Source organism: Parasteatoda tepidariorum, chromosome 5 (assembly GCF_043381705.1).
Source record: "Parasteatoda tepidariorum isolate YZ-2023 chromosome 5, CAS_Ptep_4.0, whole genome shotgun sequence".
Lineage (NCBI taxonomy): Eukaryota > Metazoa > Arthropoda > Arachnida > Araneae > Theridiidae > Parasteatoda > Parasteatoda tepidariorum.
In genome coordinates this window covers 42192883-42208859 of record NC_092208.1, presented here as the reverse complement: position 1 = coordinate 42208859, position 15977 = coordinate 42192883, and the positions used below count along the sequence as shown (strand labels likewise).

The following is a 15977-nucleotide window of genomic DNA, read 5'->3' as shown; positions in this document are numbered from 1 at the left end:
ATACAGGACCAACACTCAGACTTTTAACAGTATTCAACAAAATAACATAATAAAAGTTAAAACGAATTTTTCAGGTTGATTAAATTTAAGACAAAAAATAAGAAAGCATTGAAGATAGCAAATTTGTAGTAAATTTTACATTGATTTTTAAGTTATATAAATAGACATAAAAGAAGTTTATTATTCTTCATTTTAAGTTTTTTGCTCAAATTTTTCAAAAAAAAACATTCAGTATAAAGGTTGTCTCTAAGCCATTAAATAACAGTTTGGATCAAAAAGAAGAAGAAGAAAAATTTGTGCTTTACAAAAAGTCATCTAATGATATCAAAATTGATCCCTCACCCTGGGAGCATTTTTTAAAGCTTATATAGGAACCCTCATTATTTTTTTTATTGCAGATTCAGTTTTATTATAAAAGAATACACAGATTTGACATACAAATTTCAATTTTTGAGTTGACAAATAGTCCTAAAATTGGAAAATAAAGAATAAGAAACAAAATTTTTAAAATATTAAACATTATTCCTGAACTCACTTCAGGGGTTGGAACCAAATTTAAACATAGCTCTATATGTAAAAATAAAAAAAATCAATTCTGCAATATCTTCTTGAGAACCAGATATGAACTATCTGGAGATATTTAAACAGCCATGGAGGTTAAGGTTCAACAATTTTTTAGTCTAACTGCATGCATATTCTTTCTTTTTTTAATCTGATGAGTTGTATTTCCTGAGACAACTCATTTTTGTCATCCATTCCCATTTCTCAGTTTGTTAAGTTTAGATAAAATCATTTGTCATTTCAAAAATAAATACTCAAAGATAAAATTTGGATATTTTCCCTGGAATTTCAAATAAAAATAAGGTTTAAATTAAGAATAAGATTTCCAAGTTGCTATCTAACTTTACCCCTAGGCCATAGCTGCTGATTCTTCCAGATTTTCCAGAAGATTTTATTTTTTATATTTAAAGTTATAGTAAACCTTTAGCTCTTTTGTTTCATTCTTAAATTTATAAATTTAATTAAGAATGATTTTAATTACCACTACAGATAAATAGATTAAACATTTATATAAATGTATTAAAATAATACGTTGGTCTATTTTAAGTTAGACAAAATATAAAAATACATTTGTCTATAAATGATCATTCAATTTACATTTTACTATCATTTTGAAAAATCAGTTTTAGAGCAAAATCTGGAAGGTATGCTAGCGGAAGGAATGAAAATTTTGAATTTGGTATTATTGAATAAATTTTTTAAAACAATAAACACATCATTTTATCTTTTTGATTCAATTTGCATTTGTCAAAGTATTTGATCATTCTAAGGCTTTTGGAATACCTTCATACAAAAATAGTTATGAAAGTTGGTTTCAAAAGATCTAAGAGTTCTTTACCATCCAATTCACTCGTAGCGAAGGCATAGTGAAACCATTCATGCATGCTTCTAAACTGAGGTGGGAAGAGAACGTTCCTTGATATCCGGCAAACAGTAGCCATACTTGAATGCTGAGCAGTTTCTGTTGAGCAATGGCCAAGGGCATAAGACAAATTTTGAACAATGTGAGTAGCAATACTACCTGAAAGGGGGAAAAAATAAATTTAAAAAAAAAAAAATGAAGCTCTAATGTAAATATCCTATTCAGATAACTGTTTAATAATTATTGAAATGGAAAAATAAGTGGTAGAACTATAGCAATTCTGAAATAATAATAATTACATACCGTATATTCCAGCGTATAACGCGCACTTTTAATACAAAAAGTAACATTGGAATTTTCGGGTGCGCGGTATACGCCGAATATAAAAAATTATAGATTAACAAAATTTAAATATATAAAAATACTTTTATTCTAAAGAAATGACATACCTTTACCTATATACTTTATAGATTTTCGTTATTACGTAAATAGTTCATTATGTTCGTCCTCCGTTATTTCTTCAGGCACGTCATTACAATCTGTTTCGTCTTCATCATCTGTGTTACCCTCATCCATAAATAAACAGTCATCTTCTGATCCGTCCAGATTATTTGAAATGTTGCATTTTTTGAATGATTTTCTAACCATCTTAGGCTTAATTTCATCCCATACTTTTAATATCCATTCGCACACTGTTTCCAAACTTGCATGACGCATATGTCCCACTTTCGTAAAGGTTTTCTCGCCCTCCAACATCCAAGTGTTCCACTGTTTTTTTAAATTGGCTTTAAATGGTTTGCTTAAGCAGACGTCCAATGGCTGAACTAATGGTGTCAATCCGCCCGGAATAACTGCCATATCGGTGTTAAATACTTTCAAAAATTTTTTTGTATTATCTGTAAGGTGGGACCAAAACATGTCTCACACTAAAAGGCTTTCTGGTTTTCTGTAGATACTAGACGAGATATTGCACATGTACAATCCAAATTTTCGTGCGCGTTATACGAAGAGTATATCTTAAAATTTAAAAAAATTTATTGAAAATTACGGGTGCGCGTTATACGCCGGGGCGCGTTATGCGCGGGAATATACGGTAAGTAGAACTAATGTGCTGAATATAGCATTCAAAGGCAAAAGAGTCAGAAGTAAAGACTCAGCATCCAACATATACAACATTTTTGTACTCTAGGTAAGCTTTTCAAATGATATTGTAAATTAAATCTGATGTAGAAAAAAAAAGATGATAGAAAAAAAAAGTCATTGGGGTAACTTGTGATCATGGAACCATCTAAAGCAGGCAAACCTCTTGAGGAATAACAACATCATCATAAGAGCCAAAATCAGCTAGACAAAGCAAAACTCAAATAAAATAACATTGTTCAGGTGAGCTGATGAAACTGTAATGAACTGATATAAAAAGATAAAAAAAATTAACGATTACAAGTTTGCCTAAAGAAGGCACAGCCCTACACAGGATTGGAAGATTGAAAATGTAATTGGGCTTAAATACCACAGTGGACTGATTGTAAAACAAGTTTTCGAATAAATCACGGTCTGTAATCAGTGAGAGTGTGGGCAACCATTTGTATCTGTCTGTGAAAGGAAAAAGGATGCACAGTATCGGTTCTTGTCGAATTGTTCTAGCATTTCATGTGCAATCCATTGAGCTACCACAGCAAGGGAGCCATCTCTGCAAAGGATCAAAATTATGATGACATGACTTTGGATCATCCTCAGGAATGTTTTCCAGAACATTGCTAATAGCTCATTGTACAGCTCTAGTTCAATGTAAAGTATTACTCTTGGGCTGGATGCAGAGTTATTTAAGCACAGTGATGAAGAAACAACAAGATGACCTGTTCACAGTTTCAACAATCATATATTTTGAACATCTATGTAAGAGGAATATCTACAAATAACTGTGAGGAAGAAAAAACAGATATGTGTTGAAGTACAGAGTTTCCTAGTAAACTTACAACATATCAAAAAGTAAAAAAGCTAGCACACCGCAGCTTGATGTAGAAAACAATAATGCTAGCAATGACATGACAACACGCTTGGTACATAATATGTTACTCCTCTATTAATAATATGTTTGCTTCATGAACCAATTTAGAATACAAAAGGTATGTTACTCCTCTAGAAAGATGACATCAGCTTGAACTTTAATTTTACATTATGGTGAGTTAGAAAAAAGCTAATACAAGGAAAGATCCGACTGATAAGTTGAACTATTTCCAATAATTACTACTACCACAATAAACTTGTAAATAAATTTTTACAGCTATGTTAATGAAAAAAGAAATTGAACTAAATACAATGAGAAGATGCTGAGAATTACAAAAGTATTCAGGAAATTTAAATAAGTTTAGAAGTCTCTTTAATACGTAGGATTATTAAATTTGTCTTATACACATGTTAATAAAGTCACATGGAATATTCCTAAAAATGTAAAAATAAAAAATGTATCAACACATACCATCATCTTTTACAACATCTTGTGCTTCAGTTGCAAATGAAATAGTTGGTTTCCGCATACTGAAGATAGCCCAAGCTTTGGAACGAAAATTTATTCCATGGAAGCATGCTAAAGAAATATTGTAACCATGAAGATCCATTGTGCCACCTAATATTGTTCCAATCTCCGGTAAGGCACTAGCCATTGTACTTAATTGTAAGCCTGATACCATGTATAGGACTTTCTGCCAATGACGATGATGTTTGGCTTCACTCTCTGCAATAAGAACATAAGTCATAAAAACTAAGTATATCAGTATAACACTAAATATATCGGTATAAACACTAATTTATGGAGATATATTAGTACAATTAAATTAAAAAATTAATACAATCATTAATAATTCTGATAAATTATATAATTACAATACGATTATCACAATTATTAATTAGTTGGAATATTTAATAAGCACACTATTGTTTTAGATATCCTTTATTCATTAGATAGTATCATTCTTTGTTCCTAAAATTCTAATATGCATGATTGGTGGATCACGTCAATTTTAAATTTTCTATTAGGTATACAATATCTGTTTTCAGAATGGAGGTTCAGATGTGCTATTGCAAAGTATGTAAATATATGCTTTCTTTGTTATATTGTTTTTTTTCTGTGCTATCTAGAATTTTTTTAATACATAGGGCTGATTGTATTCAAGAAAAGAGAAATAACTAGTATTAAAACCATTTCTTTCTAGTTTGTTTTCGTAAAGAACAAATATCCAAGATTACCAAGACTTGGTAACAGACAGTTATTTTCCACTATAGGAAACAGTCTTATATAAGTTTTATAACTGTTAATTATTCTTGGTAGCCAGGGTTGGTTATTTCGTCCAAAATCAGCTTCTTTTTTACAGGATACAGACAACCCTGAATACATTACTATTAGATTCTTGGCTTTATATCTTATTTTCCTCACAATAGCAATAAATGAATTACTTATTTATTAATCATTAAGTTGCTGTTACTATTCATTATTATTTTAGTGGAATAGCGAATATTTTAATTAAGATACTCAGTTATATGAGATTTTAAGGCATTGTTTAAATCAATACCTTTAAAAAACAGTTTAAAAATTAAAAAAAAGGTTAATGCTTTAACAAATATAAAAAAAACAACTGCAAGAAAATTAACTATAACTATCAAATATAGAAAAGTAGTTGAATATAGGGAGCTCCCTAATGACCAATTTTTAATACAGATTTTGAGAATTACTGCAAAAAAAGTGAAATGGAAAAACTAAGTACATTAGGAGTTATAAATTAACATTTAGGTCAGAAGAAGCAACACATTATGAAACTTTGACTATTGAAATTAATAAAAATAACCTAAAACTAGATTATTTAAGTATAAGGTTAAAAGTAGTTCTTAATGAGAGGTTCTTCCTTTTAATACAGAATTTTAACGATTTTAATCCTTTCTCTTCCTGACCACAATAACAATTAGAAAGATGTTAAAAATGGTTTTTTCTTACTTAAAAACTATTCAGCAAGGCACTAATGCACACATTTCAAACTAAACACAACGATATGAGGAGAATCAAACATAAAAGTGAAATTATTATAAAATATTCTCCATACATTATTTTTTTATGTATAATAATTAATGCATAATGAAAAAATGTGACGAACTTAACACTGTAAAAACAGTAAAGTCATCTCATAATAGAGGACTATCATTTATTTAGATAGATAAAATGTGATGAACTTAACACTGTAAAAACAGTAAAGTCATCTCATAATAGAGGACTATAATTTATTTAGATAGATACTAAGAGGACATTGCTAAAAAGTTTTTCTTTAAAAAAACGACAATAGCAACAAGGAAGACTATTTACTAGATAGGTGGTTGATCTCAAGAGGGATCTAGAGGTGAATACATAAATGGGGGTGAGTACACAAAAAGACATAACACTCAATACGTCTGGTGTTTGAAATTTGGAGAGATAGTCTGCCTCTATTAGACTGTAGCACTCAAGAAGATGAAGAAAGTGCTTAATTTTTTAACACAATTTTTTTAAAAGGATTAAAATTATATACATAAAGAGCCAATTATGAAGCATTTTAAATAGAGAAAATCAATTTCAAAATGATTTCGGAAAATAATTTTATACATCATTTATTCTTAGCAAGTATTTTTAAACCATTGCTCTGTTAAAGAACTTAAATATTTCTGAAAGATAGCAATAATAGAAAAAAGAGGGGAACAACAACCTTCCGGTGTCTTTGATTTTCGTGAACGATTTTTTAAAGAATGCCTTTGCAGGCGAGGCTGGAGAGATGAAAACACTCGTTTGCTACTACGAAATTGTTGAGAGAAAAATTCCTCCAGCTTGGAATACATTTTTATTAAGTCAGGTGTAGTCGATTTTGAAATCAAAAGCTGCAGTTGATCCCATGATAGTTCTCCATTAACAAAAATTAAAGCAGGCCTATAATTGAGAGAATACATAAATATAATTACTGAGTATATTAATATTGAATAATATCAAATAATAATGACTTGTTTTTCTTTTTTTTAGATAAATAAATATCTTTCTTCTGCTTTCTTTAATAATATTGAATTTATGAAAAAATAGAAAAGTATTGATAGTATTATCCTAAAAATATACATTACAACTTATTAACTTCTGATTAGAGATTAATTTCTGATTAGATTATTAATTTCTCATAGTGCATTTTTTAGTTAATTTAGATATTGGTTTTAAAATAATATAACTTCAATATTACTTACAGACACAGTAAAAAATATTTTATTCATATGTTTAGACAATTAAAATGCATACAAGTTATTTAAAGTTATATCTTATATGAAAAAGGGACAAAAATATGTTTTTAGAAAAAAAAGGGACTAAAATATGTATGTGGCAAATTGATTTTACCTACTTTTTCCACAGACTTTAATACTTTTCAAATTAATGCATGGAGTTTTTTTTTAAAGGATCAACTTTTTTTAAATGTTCTTTTTATTTTATTCAAAAATTTTTAACTATGATATAACAGGCACTTTTCAGCCTTTAAGTGANTTTTACCTACTTTTTTCACAGACTTTAATATTTTTCAAACTAATGTATGGAGTTTTTTTTTAAAGGATCAACTTTTTTTAAATGTTCTTTTTATTTTATTCAAAAATTTTTAACTATAATATAACAGGCACTTTTTAGCCTTTAAGTGACTTGTAATAGTCATTAATATTCAATAATGAATTACACAAGTAATTAATATCAAAGCTTATATTAATGAATTACATTTGTCATTATATCCAAACTTATATTAATAAACTACAATAGTCATTAATATCCAGGCTTATATTAATGACTTACACTAGTCATTGATATCCAAGTTTATATTAATAAATTACACTAGCCATTAATATACATGCTTTAATCAGATAAATTATAGAATTGAACTCACCTTTTAGTAGGATGACTAACCATATGATCTTGAATTAAACTGGTACTGACTCTCCACTCATCTTTGAGTGTTATATCTAAAGAGCTAACACGTCCCATAAGCACACTTGTTCCCATGTAATCCAAACGAGATTCCAAAGCACCAAGTTTTAGGGCAACAGTATGATCAGGTTCCTGCCCCCAATCTTCTTTTAAATGCACTTAAAAAGAAAATTATTCTATTTGAAATTTTTCAACTAATTTAATGCAATCCTTCATGCATACTTCCAAACCTTTTACGCAAAATTATATTTGCTAATGATGATTCGAATATTTATGAGGAAGCATGAGCTACTAATTGTTAAATACGTAAGTGAGTAAAATAAATATGAATCTTTTTGACCCAGTATATTATAGAAATGCTGTCCTTTCATGTTTACATAAGCAAGACTATATTTACATCTATCTTAAGAAAGTAAATGTATTGCCCTTGAAAATAAGTTACATTTTTTAATGCAGTTTTGCGCAAATACAATTACTAATTTAGGATCAATGTAACTAGTGGCAACTTATTTTCAATTTTTAAAAAAAATTATAAATGATGTCTTTGAAAAAAATTATAAATATTTATTTATAATTTTATATTTATTTATTATATTTATTTATAAAATAATAAATGTTTTTAAAGGAAAATGCAATTTTTAATACGGAACATAGAAAATATGAGCAAAATTCGAAAATCGATAACAGAACTTTGAACAATTCTTTTGATATTTTTGCTAAAATCTTTATTAGATCTTGCATCAATTTTATTAAATGTAGTTCATTTACCTTATATCTTATGTAAATAGTATAATTAGAATAAATAATACAGTTCCTTATGCATATTTGATTGAGATATTCACAAACATTTAATTTTCATAGTTAATAAATAAATAAAGATTGTGAGAAGAATTTTTATTAAAAAGTATATTTGCAGAGAACAAATTGAACAAACTTTAAAAATATTTTTTGCTAAATAAATTAAATTGTGAGCTAATTAACTAAAAGCATTTGATAAAAGTAGTAAATTTGGGAAATTAAAAAGTGGTAAGAAGTACTTAAAAAAATTGACACAAAATGTGATTATATAAACAAGCTTTTAAACGAAACTAGCATATAGTTATACTCAAATTAACAAAAAAAAGTAAAAAAATAGAACATTGTTTCGTAACAAAAATTATGAAAATAAAAACAGTTCTTTCTTTCTTTTAAAATTTGTAAAAAGTTTAAAGAAATTCATAACGAATTTCTCGTTTCAATTCTTTTTTGGGTTAATCTAAAAAAAAACGCATTGCACCCTCATTGATGATTTTTGTTTTTACAACTACTTACTAAAGCATCAAATATTTTCTCTAGTTTTCATTAATTTAATAATATTTAAACAAATTAACAAAAATTAACATGCTATAATTGGATACATTACTTACTACAAGTGTCAATATGGCTTAATTCAATTGTTCCACCAACAATACCACCCTTGCTATCCAGAGTTGAAACTTCTAGACCAACAGAAAGAAATAAGTTTTTGTGTCCACTACTTCCTATTGATAAGCGGCCCTGAGATTTGAAATCTCTAGTTAACCACCTGCAAAAAAATTAAAAATATCTTAATACTCTATTTCTATAGTCATTAACTTGATATTAATCTAAACCTAAAAATAGTTGAGTTATAAAAAGTCTTACGTTGTGTTTCCCATAACATTTCCCATATTCATGTGAACGTTTAAACGTGAAAGGTTTACTGCAAACAAAACAAGAGTTTCCCAGGAACTACTATGTCTACCTGAATGGAGAGGGGAGGAAGTTTCGGAAGATATACTGTCTTTGCTTTCGTCATAACTGGAAGAGCCGCTTTTTGACGGACTTGGCATTCCTGAAAAGGCATAAGGAATCATTATTATTTGATGATTTTGAAAGTGTCGTTTTTAAAGTGTAGTAAAATAGAAATATTAGGAGAAGAAAGTATCAAAAAATTCAGAAGAACAATGGCGGAACTATGAACAAATTATTGTATAAATTTCTTTTCAACCTCTATTAAATTTCCACTGCAATTTTACTAAATATTATTCAACCTTAATTATCATCAGTATGCTTCTTTTTGATGAATAATCTTGAAATCGCTTCTTTTATTGTTAGGTTATGTATTTTCTTAAAGATAAGAAACAATAAAGAACAATTATTTTTAATTATTAGCATTAATTTCTTTTCTGATATTATCACTGCTCTAGAACAGTCGATTCATATTGAATTCGTAGCTATCATAATTCGTAACGTTTAACTCTTCTAATTTTGATCACAACCCAGAAGACTATCTTGGATCAAGTATTGGTTCAAACTTGCCTTCAAGGAGGACTTTAACCTGCATTTGTGTTACACTAAGAGGAAAATCTTGAAATCATTCCATGCTTAGTCTGAATGAAAGAGGTATCTAACTCAAGATCCAACCCTTATTTATGTTGGCATTGTAGTTAATGTGAATTGGTAGTAGTGAAACAATCGGTTAGGGTTTGAACATTTATCGCATAATTGGAAGATTTAGAAGGTCATCGGAATTTTTAAAATTTAATTCCATTTACCTAATATTTCTATAGTCAACAAAAAAAAATTATGATTTACTTTGCACGGAATTTTGCTTATAATAAGTTCGATCAGAAAACAATTTGGTAAACAAACAAACAAGAAAAACAAAACAAGTAAACATTAACAAAAATGTCCATTAATTTTAGAGAAATAATTCACTTTTATTGAACTTTTAAGGAATGAGCCTTGAGACATGTACCATATATATTGGTGCATAAATAAACTTTTCAAATCCTCAAAATTTCATGAAAATTCAATCCTCAAACTTTCATGTTGATTTATACACACAAAATAAAGTCAGACATAGTTGATTGTGAAATAACGATGTCTTACAAACTATGAGATAGATATCAATAACTCTGTATCAATTTACCCTTTACAAAAACTATTTTTAATATGTTACATACAATTAATTTTGCAATTTTCTTTTATCATATTTTCTCTACATAAAAAGATTTTATTTTCCTTTAAAACACTTTAAATTATGTTTAGAAAATAAAATTAAGATTAAGAAAAGTTAAAATAATTTATTCAAGGGTATTTCAAAATATATAATACAAAGAAAACTTTTAAAACAAACCATAAAGCTACAAATTCAAAGATTTGAGAACATCATCTATGTCGAACTCAATAATGCTATTCATCTTTATTTGAGGGCAAATACAACATGTAAAAAGAGAACAATGTGAAATATTCGTAATGTTTTTTGTTTTTTAATTTAAAAAAATTTATATTTAGGTATTTTCAGCGGTCAACTTATACTTCTGACACACCAGAGATTTACTACATCATAATCAAACATAGGGAATCTACTCATACAACGGGTTTACTTATGCCTTAAGATATAGGGCACAAAAACTTTCTTTTAACACAAATATTTAAAAGTGAGCTGATATTGGTTAAATATACCATACCAAGATTTCTTCTTGATTCAGGAATAGATCGATCTAAATTCAGCCAGAGTCTGTCTCGATGAGCATGAGGAGAGATTAATGACTTGGGTAATTTACTTGGATCTTTGAAACCATCAGAGGTAGGAGTAGATTTTAAGGAGTGAGAGATTGGAATAGTTGAAGTTTTAGAAGAAGATGTCAGCAAGGTTGTATTTTCAGAAGTAGTTGTAGTTGCACAAGAAGATTGCACAGTCACAGGAGAAGAGAAAGCAATGTAATCAGCTTTGCTGATACTTGGAGACATTGTTCCACTACTGCTACTAGTTTCAACAGAATCTTCTAAAGATGGAATAAAATATAAGTATATAGTAATAAAATCTGGAAAAAAATCCTAAAAAATATTTAATAGCAGTGGTGGTATATTTAAAAAGGTGGTGTAATATTCTAAAAATTTATTTGATAATTATATGGCATTATAAAAATGACAGTTCAGCAATAAAAATAATACTTTAATTCATTGGCGCCTGATTTATTCTTAATTCAAACCATGAGGAAACAGCCAAAAACAAAACTGGTAATAACATTGATTAAGAATAATGGGAAATTTTTTAGTTGATTAGCTACCAAATCTAACCATAATTTTATTTTTAATTTTATAACCAGCGATGAACAGCTAACCTAATTCTGAGTTTACAACTATCAATGTTCAACTCCATAGCCTTGTAATTTCGAACCCAGCCCAGAAGACAAGGAAACTCTTTGATCAAGCATGGGGACAAACTGGCTTCCGAAAAGAACTTTTTAATAGAACTATCCCACATTTGCACTGTAGGAAGAGGAAAATCATGAAAACATCTCATGGCTAGCCGAACAGCAAAGGATTTCTACCTATGATATGTCTATAACTGAGGATATTTTGTTTCAACACTGAGCTCGATGTGGGGCAGGGGCAGGATTTGTATCGAACAGCCACCACTGGGAATTAAATCTGGAATATTTTGGCCTCCACTTTTCATTAATTCAAAATAAATACATGTAGACTCTCCCACATCAGATGAAATGATTGTTTTAATATTAAAATTGTGCAAAAAGCATTAATATAAGTATTTTGTGTAAAAGATTAAAAAAAAAAAAATTCAATGCAATACAGCTAAATTTAATGCACCTTTGGCATACATATATTATTAATTAATATACACTTTGCAACTATGTAGCCATAATTTCTTCCAACCTTAGTAACATATATTGTCAGATATAATGCAAAACTGATTAAACAAAATACGCCCACTGATTGGCAAGGTATTTGCAGTCAGTTTTTCAATTGATCCATAATGTAGTTCTGCTATTTACACATAAGTCTTTCTTTTTTTAAATAATATTAAGTGGTTTTGAAGAATTTTAGTAGCATTAAATATAATTTTAAAATATATTACCTTGATCACTATATAAAGCACCAGTGCTTTGATCACCTAAAAACATTCTCCTTGCTATGCTGCGACGATACCAAGCTTTAGGAAAAGCTAAAATTTCAGTTAATCGTCTCATATCATACTTGAATGAAGCTGAACCAATATCACAGATAGCTGTAATAATAAAATTTATTTTTCACATTTAATGTTTGCAAGATTTTACAGAAAATACAGTAAAGCCTCTCGGTTTCACAGAAAAATGGTTGTTAATAGAGGTTGGTCGTTCTTAGGGATAACCTTCATTGACTTCAAAATGTTATGCAGGGTGCATAGTCAAATCATTTACCAAAAAATAAGCAACTTTTAAGCACTTTTCAAGTACTCAAAAAATATTTTTAAGCACCTTAAAAAATATCATAATTAGGCAGGGTTGGAAAGTTTTTGACAATTGACATTTTTATCTTGTTTTAACCGTCATGTCAAAGAAAAAAAAAACTTTTGGCATTGTTTTTGACAATTGTCAAAAATTATAAAATTTTGAATCATGCAAAACAAATAGATTGGGGTTGAATTAATTGTGAAAACGTTGAATAGGAACAATGTGAACTGTGTCTTTCTGCATAATTCGAAGTGAAAATCAACATGGTAAAGGAAAAATCTAATTTTGAAAAAGGGAAAAATTAAGCACTTTTTAAAAACACTTAATGAAAAAATTACCTTTAAGGGCTTTTGAAAAACGAAAATCGAAAATAAGCACTTTTAAGCACTTTTTAAAAACGCTACGCACCCTGTCATGGAAGCCGCAATGATTTTTCGCAAGTAATTTTAATTTTTCTCAGTTTCATCTTATTTGTTGCGGAAATTCCACTTTTTTAACAAACAAAATTTACTTTCAATAAAAATGACCTTCACTCATGTGTAAAAACAAATTTAGCAACTATAAGTAATAGAGTTATTTCAAATAAATAAGCAATTACGTTTTTTGATTAAATTTGCCTTTAATTTCACATCATAAAAAATATTTAGCTTTAAAAAACTTAGAAGAGGTTTGTTTGTTTCAGATGCTCAGTTTTTTCTGAAATAACTTTTTTTTCTAATTTATTATCTTTTAACTTCAAAAATAAATCATTAATAGCATCATTTTTAGAGTCCTCTAACTACAACTTAAGGTTGTCATTCTTTCTCAGAAATCGTCCAAAAAAAAACCCAAAATTATTTTTAATACATTTGAATCTACATATTTGTTTTGTTAATATTTTCAGTTTTGATATTTTTCATGTTTCCTTATTGGACCTTCTCTGCATTTCGCAAAGAGAATTGCCAAGTCGCTGGCAGAGGTTTTGATGGTCTCTCCTAAAGATTTTTATCAACAGTGGAAAAAATTCTGTGCCTCCCAAAAGTGGTCGCAAATAGGTTGCTACACAGAGGTGGTCTTTCCTGGATGTTTCGCTGTATATACTTTTGTTATAAGGAAAATACTTATTCACTTCTTCTTTAATCTTAAAAAATTCATTTTTGAAACGTCATCAATGTATTTATGCATGTTTGAGTCAAACTCAGAACTCTTAATTATTTAAATTTAAAATTATATTAAATACGAACTTAGATAATTCAACAAATAAAAAGAAGCATTTTAACTATTGCCAAGTTTAGCATATGAAATAATTAAATCCAGCAGCTAGCTAAACACAAGTCAATTTGTGCGTCTGTATTCAAGTAAAGATGTGTTAATGGAAGAAAAAACTTACAGTCAGGCAGTAAAGTACTGCTTGACTATGTACAAAGGACAGTATTATCCTTTGTACAAAGGAACATACTATGGTACAAAAGACAGTAATTACTATAATTTTTATAAATTACTGTAGCATAATGCAAGCATAAACCAATGATGTCTTTAGATTACAATTAGAAAAAAATATAGAGAACCAATGTCTTATTAGTGTAGCTTGGATACAATGTTAACAACCAAATTATGACAATTATTTAATTTGAGCTGAAAAAGTTATAAACACAAATTATTTCATTTGAAAAGTTTGTACAAAAATGTTTAAAAAAAAAGTAAGATAGCAAGCATGATGCTATAACAAATAAAAAAGTTTTGATCTAATTCTAGCCAAAGTAGATATTTCAATAGTAAGATAAAGCAAATAATAATATTTTACTGTAAATAATATAGTAATAAATATTAGCATTTACTGAAAACTTTTCTGATATTACAATAATTTATGAGCTCTTTAAAAAAAATTAAAATATTTTACAATTATTATGTTTTTTCCTTGAAGTAATAGACCATGGTTCATGTTTTCTATTAAAGCACTCATGTAAAATTTTATGATTGCAACAGAATAGACGGAGGTTAAGTGAATAATGTATCAGATTTCTTATAGCAACACAATAATTTATGACATTTTCTTTCTATGTTCAAAATTGACTAACTAGACTAAAACAGAATCAAAAATCACTTAGGAAATAAACAATGTCAATTTTTTTCAGAAAAAAACAAAAAATGAATTCATTATAAAATAATAATAAAGTCTACATTAAATGTGATAATTGAGTCCCTTCTTTAATGTTATTTTCTCTTTGGAGCTGTTTTCGTTCTTTTTTAGAGAATCTTTTAAAATATTAAAATATCTTATTACTCTTTTTAGTTATTTTTTACACTATTTCTTCGCCATCGATGCTTATTTTACATAAAGTTTCTTTAATACTTTTGCTTTTTAAATTATAACTCCCTATATGGTACATTTTCTTGATTTAACATTTATTTACTCAGTATCACATACTAATTAGATCTTGATTAGTACTTATATTTGAAAATAATTTTACACAAATTTCGAGTAAAAATATTACTTCATTAGTTAAAAAGAATTTTTTTACTTCAAGGGATTTTTTCGGTCAGTTTAGGAAAAGATGCCAAAATTTACCTGAAAATCGAATCAGTGCACCCCCAGAGTCACAAGATCTCCCTGATTTTAGAGGATTAGAGCCAGATTCTATATGAGAGAGATTGATTTTTCTACTTCTCGAGATGTTAACTTTTACGAACTCTACTTGTAAACTCAATGAATCCTTTCTCTCACTTGTAGATAAAGGTGATGTTTCTCCTTCTTTAGAACTACCTAAATAGACAGNACATATATTATTAATTAATATACACTTTGCAACTATGTAGCCATAATTTCTTCCAACCTTAGTAACATATATTGTCAGATATAATGCAAAACTGATTAAACAAAATACGCCCACTGATTGGCAAGGTATTTGCAGTCAGTTTTTCAATTGATCCATAATGTAGTTCTGCTATTTACACATAAGTCTTTCTTTTTTTAAATAATATTAAGTGGTTTTGAAGAATTTTAGTAGCATTAAATATAATTTTAAAATATATTACCTTGATCACTATATAAAGCACCAGTGCTTTGATCACCTAAAAACATTCTCCTTGCTATGCTGCGACGATACCAAGCTTTAGGAAAAGCTAAAATTTCAGTTAATCGTCTCATATCATACTTGAATGAAGCTGAACCAATATCACAGATAGCTGTAATAATAAAATTTATTTTTCACATTTAATGTTTGCAAGATTTTACAGAAAATACAGTAAAGCCTCTCGGTTTCACAGAAAAATGGTTGTTAATAGAGGTTGGTCGTTCTTAGGAATTACCTTCATTGACTTCCAAATAATTCATCAAAAAATAAGCACCTTTTAAGCACTTTTCAAG

At 28.2% G+C, this 15977-nt stretch overlaps 1 protein-coding gene across 1 annotated transcript in view; it reads right to left on the bottom strand.

The window, feature by feature from the left end:
- Positions 1-1399: 1399 nt before the first annotated feature.
- LOC107451210 (transmembrane protein KIAA1109 homolog tweek) overlaps positions 1400-15977 on the bottom strand; it is a gene marked incomplete at its 3' end in the record, with an annotated part of 102147 nt that continues 87569 nt past the window's right edge. Inside the window, 9 exon segments of the mRNA XM_071181348.1 lie at positions 1400-1582; positions 3903-4157; positions 6151-6368; positions 7351-7549; positions 8798-8955; positions 9054-9243; positions 10865-11182; positions 12277-12426; positions 15180-15374. Of these exon segments, the coding sequence (XP_071037449.1) occupies positions 1400-1582; positions 3903-4157; positions 6151-6368; positions 7351-7549; positions 8798-8955; positions 9054-9243; positions 10865-11182; positions 12277-12426; positions 15180-15374 (1866 nt within the window).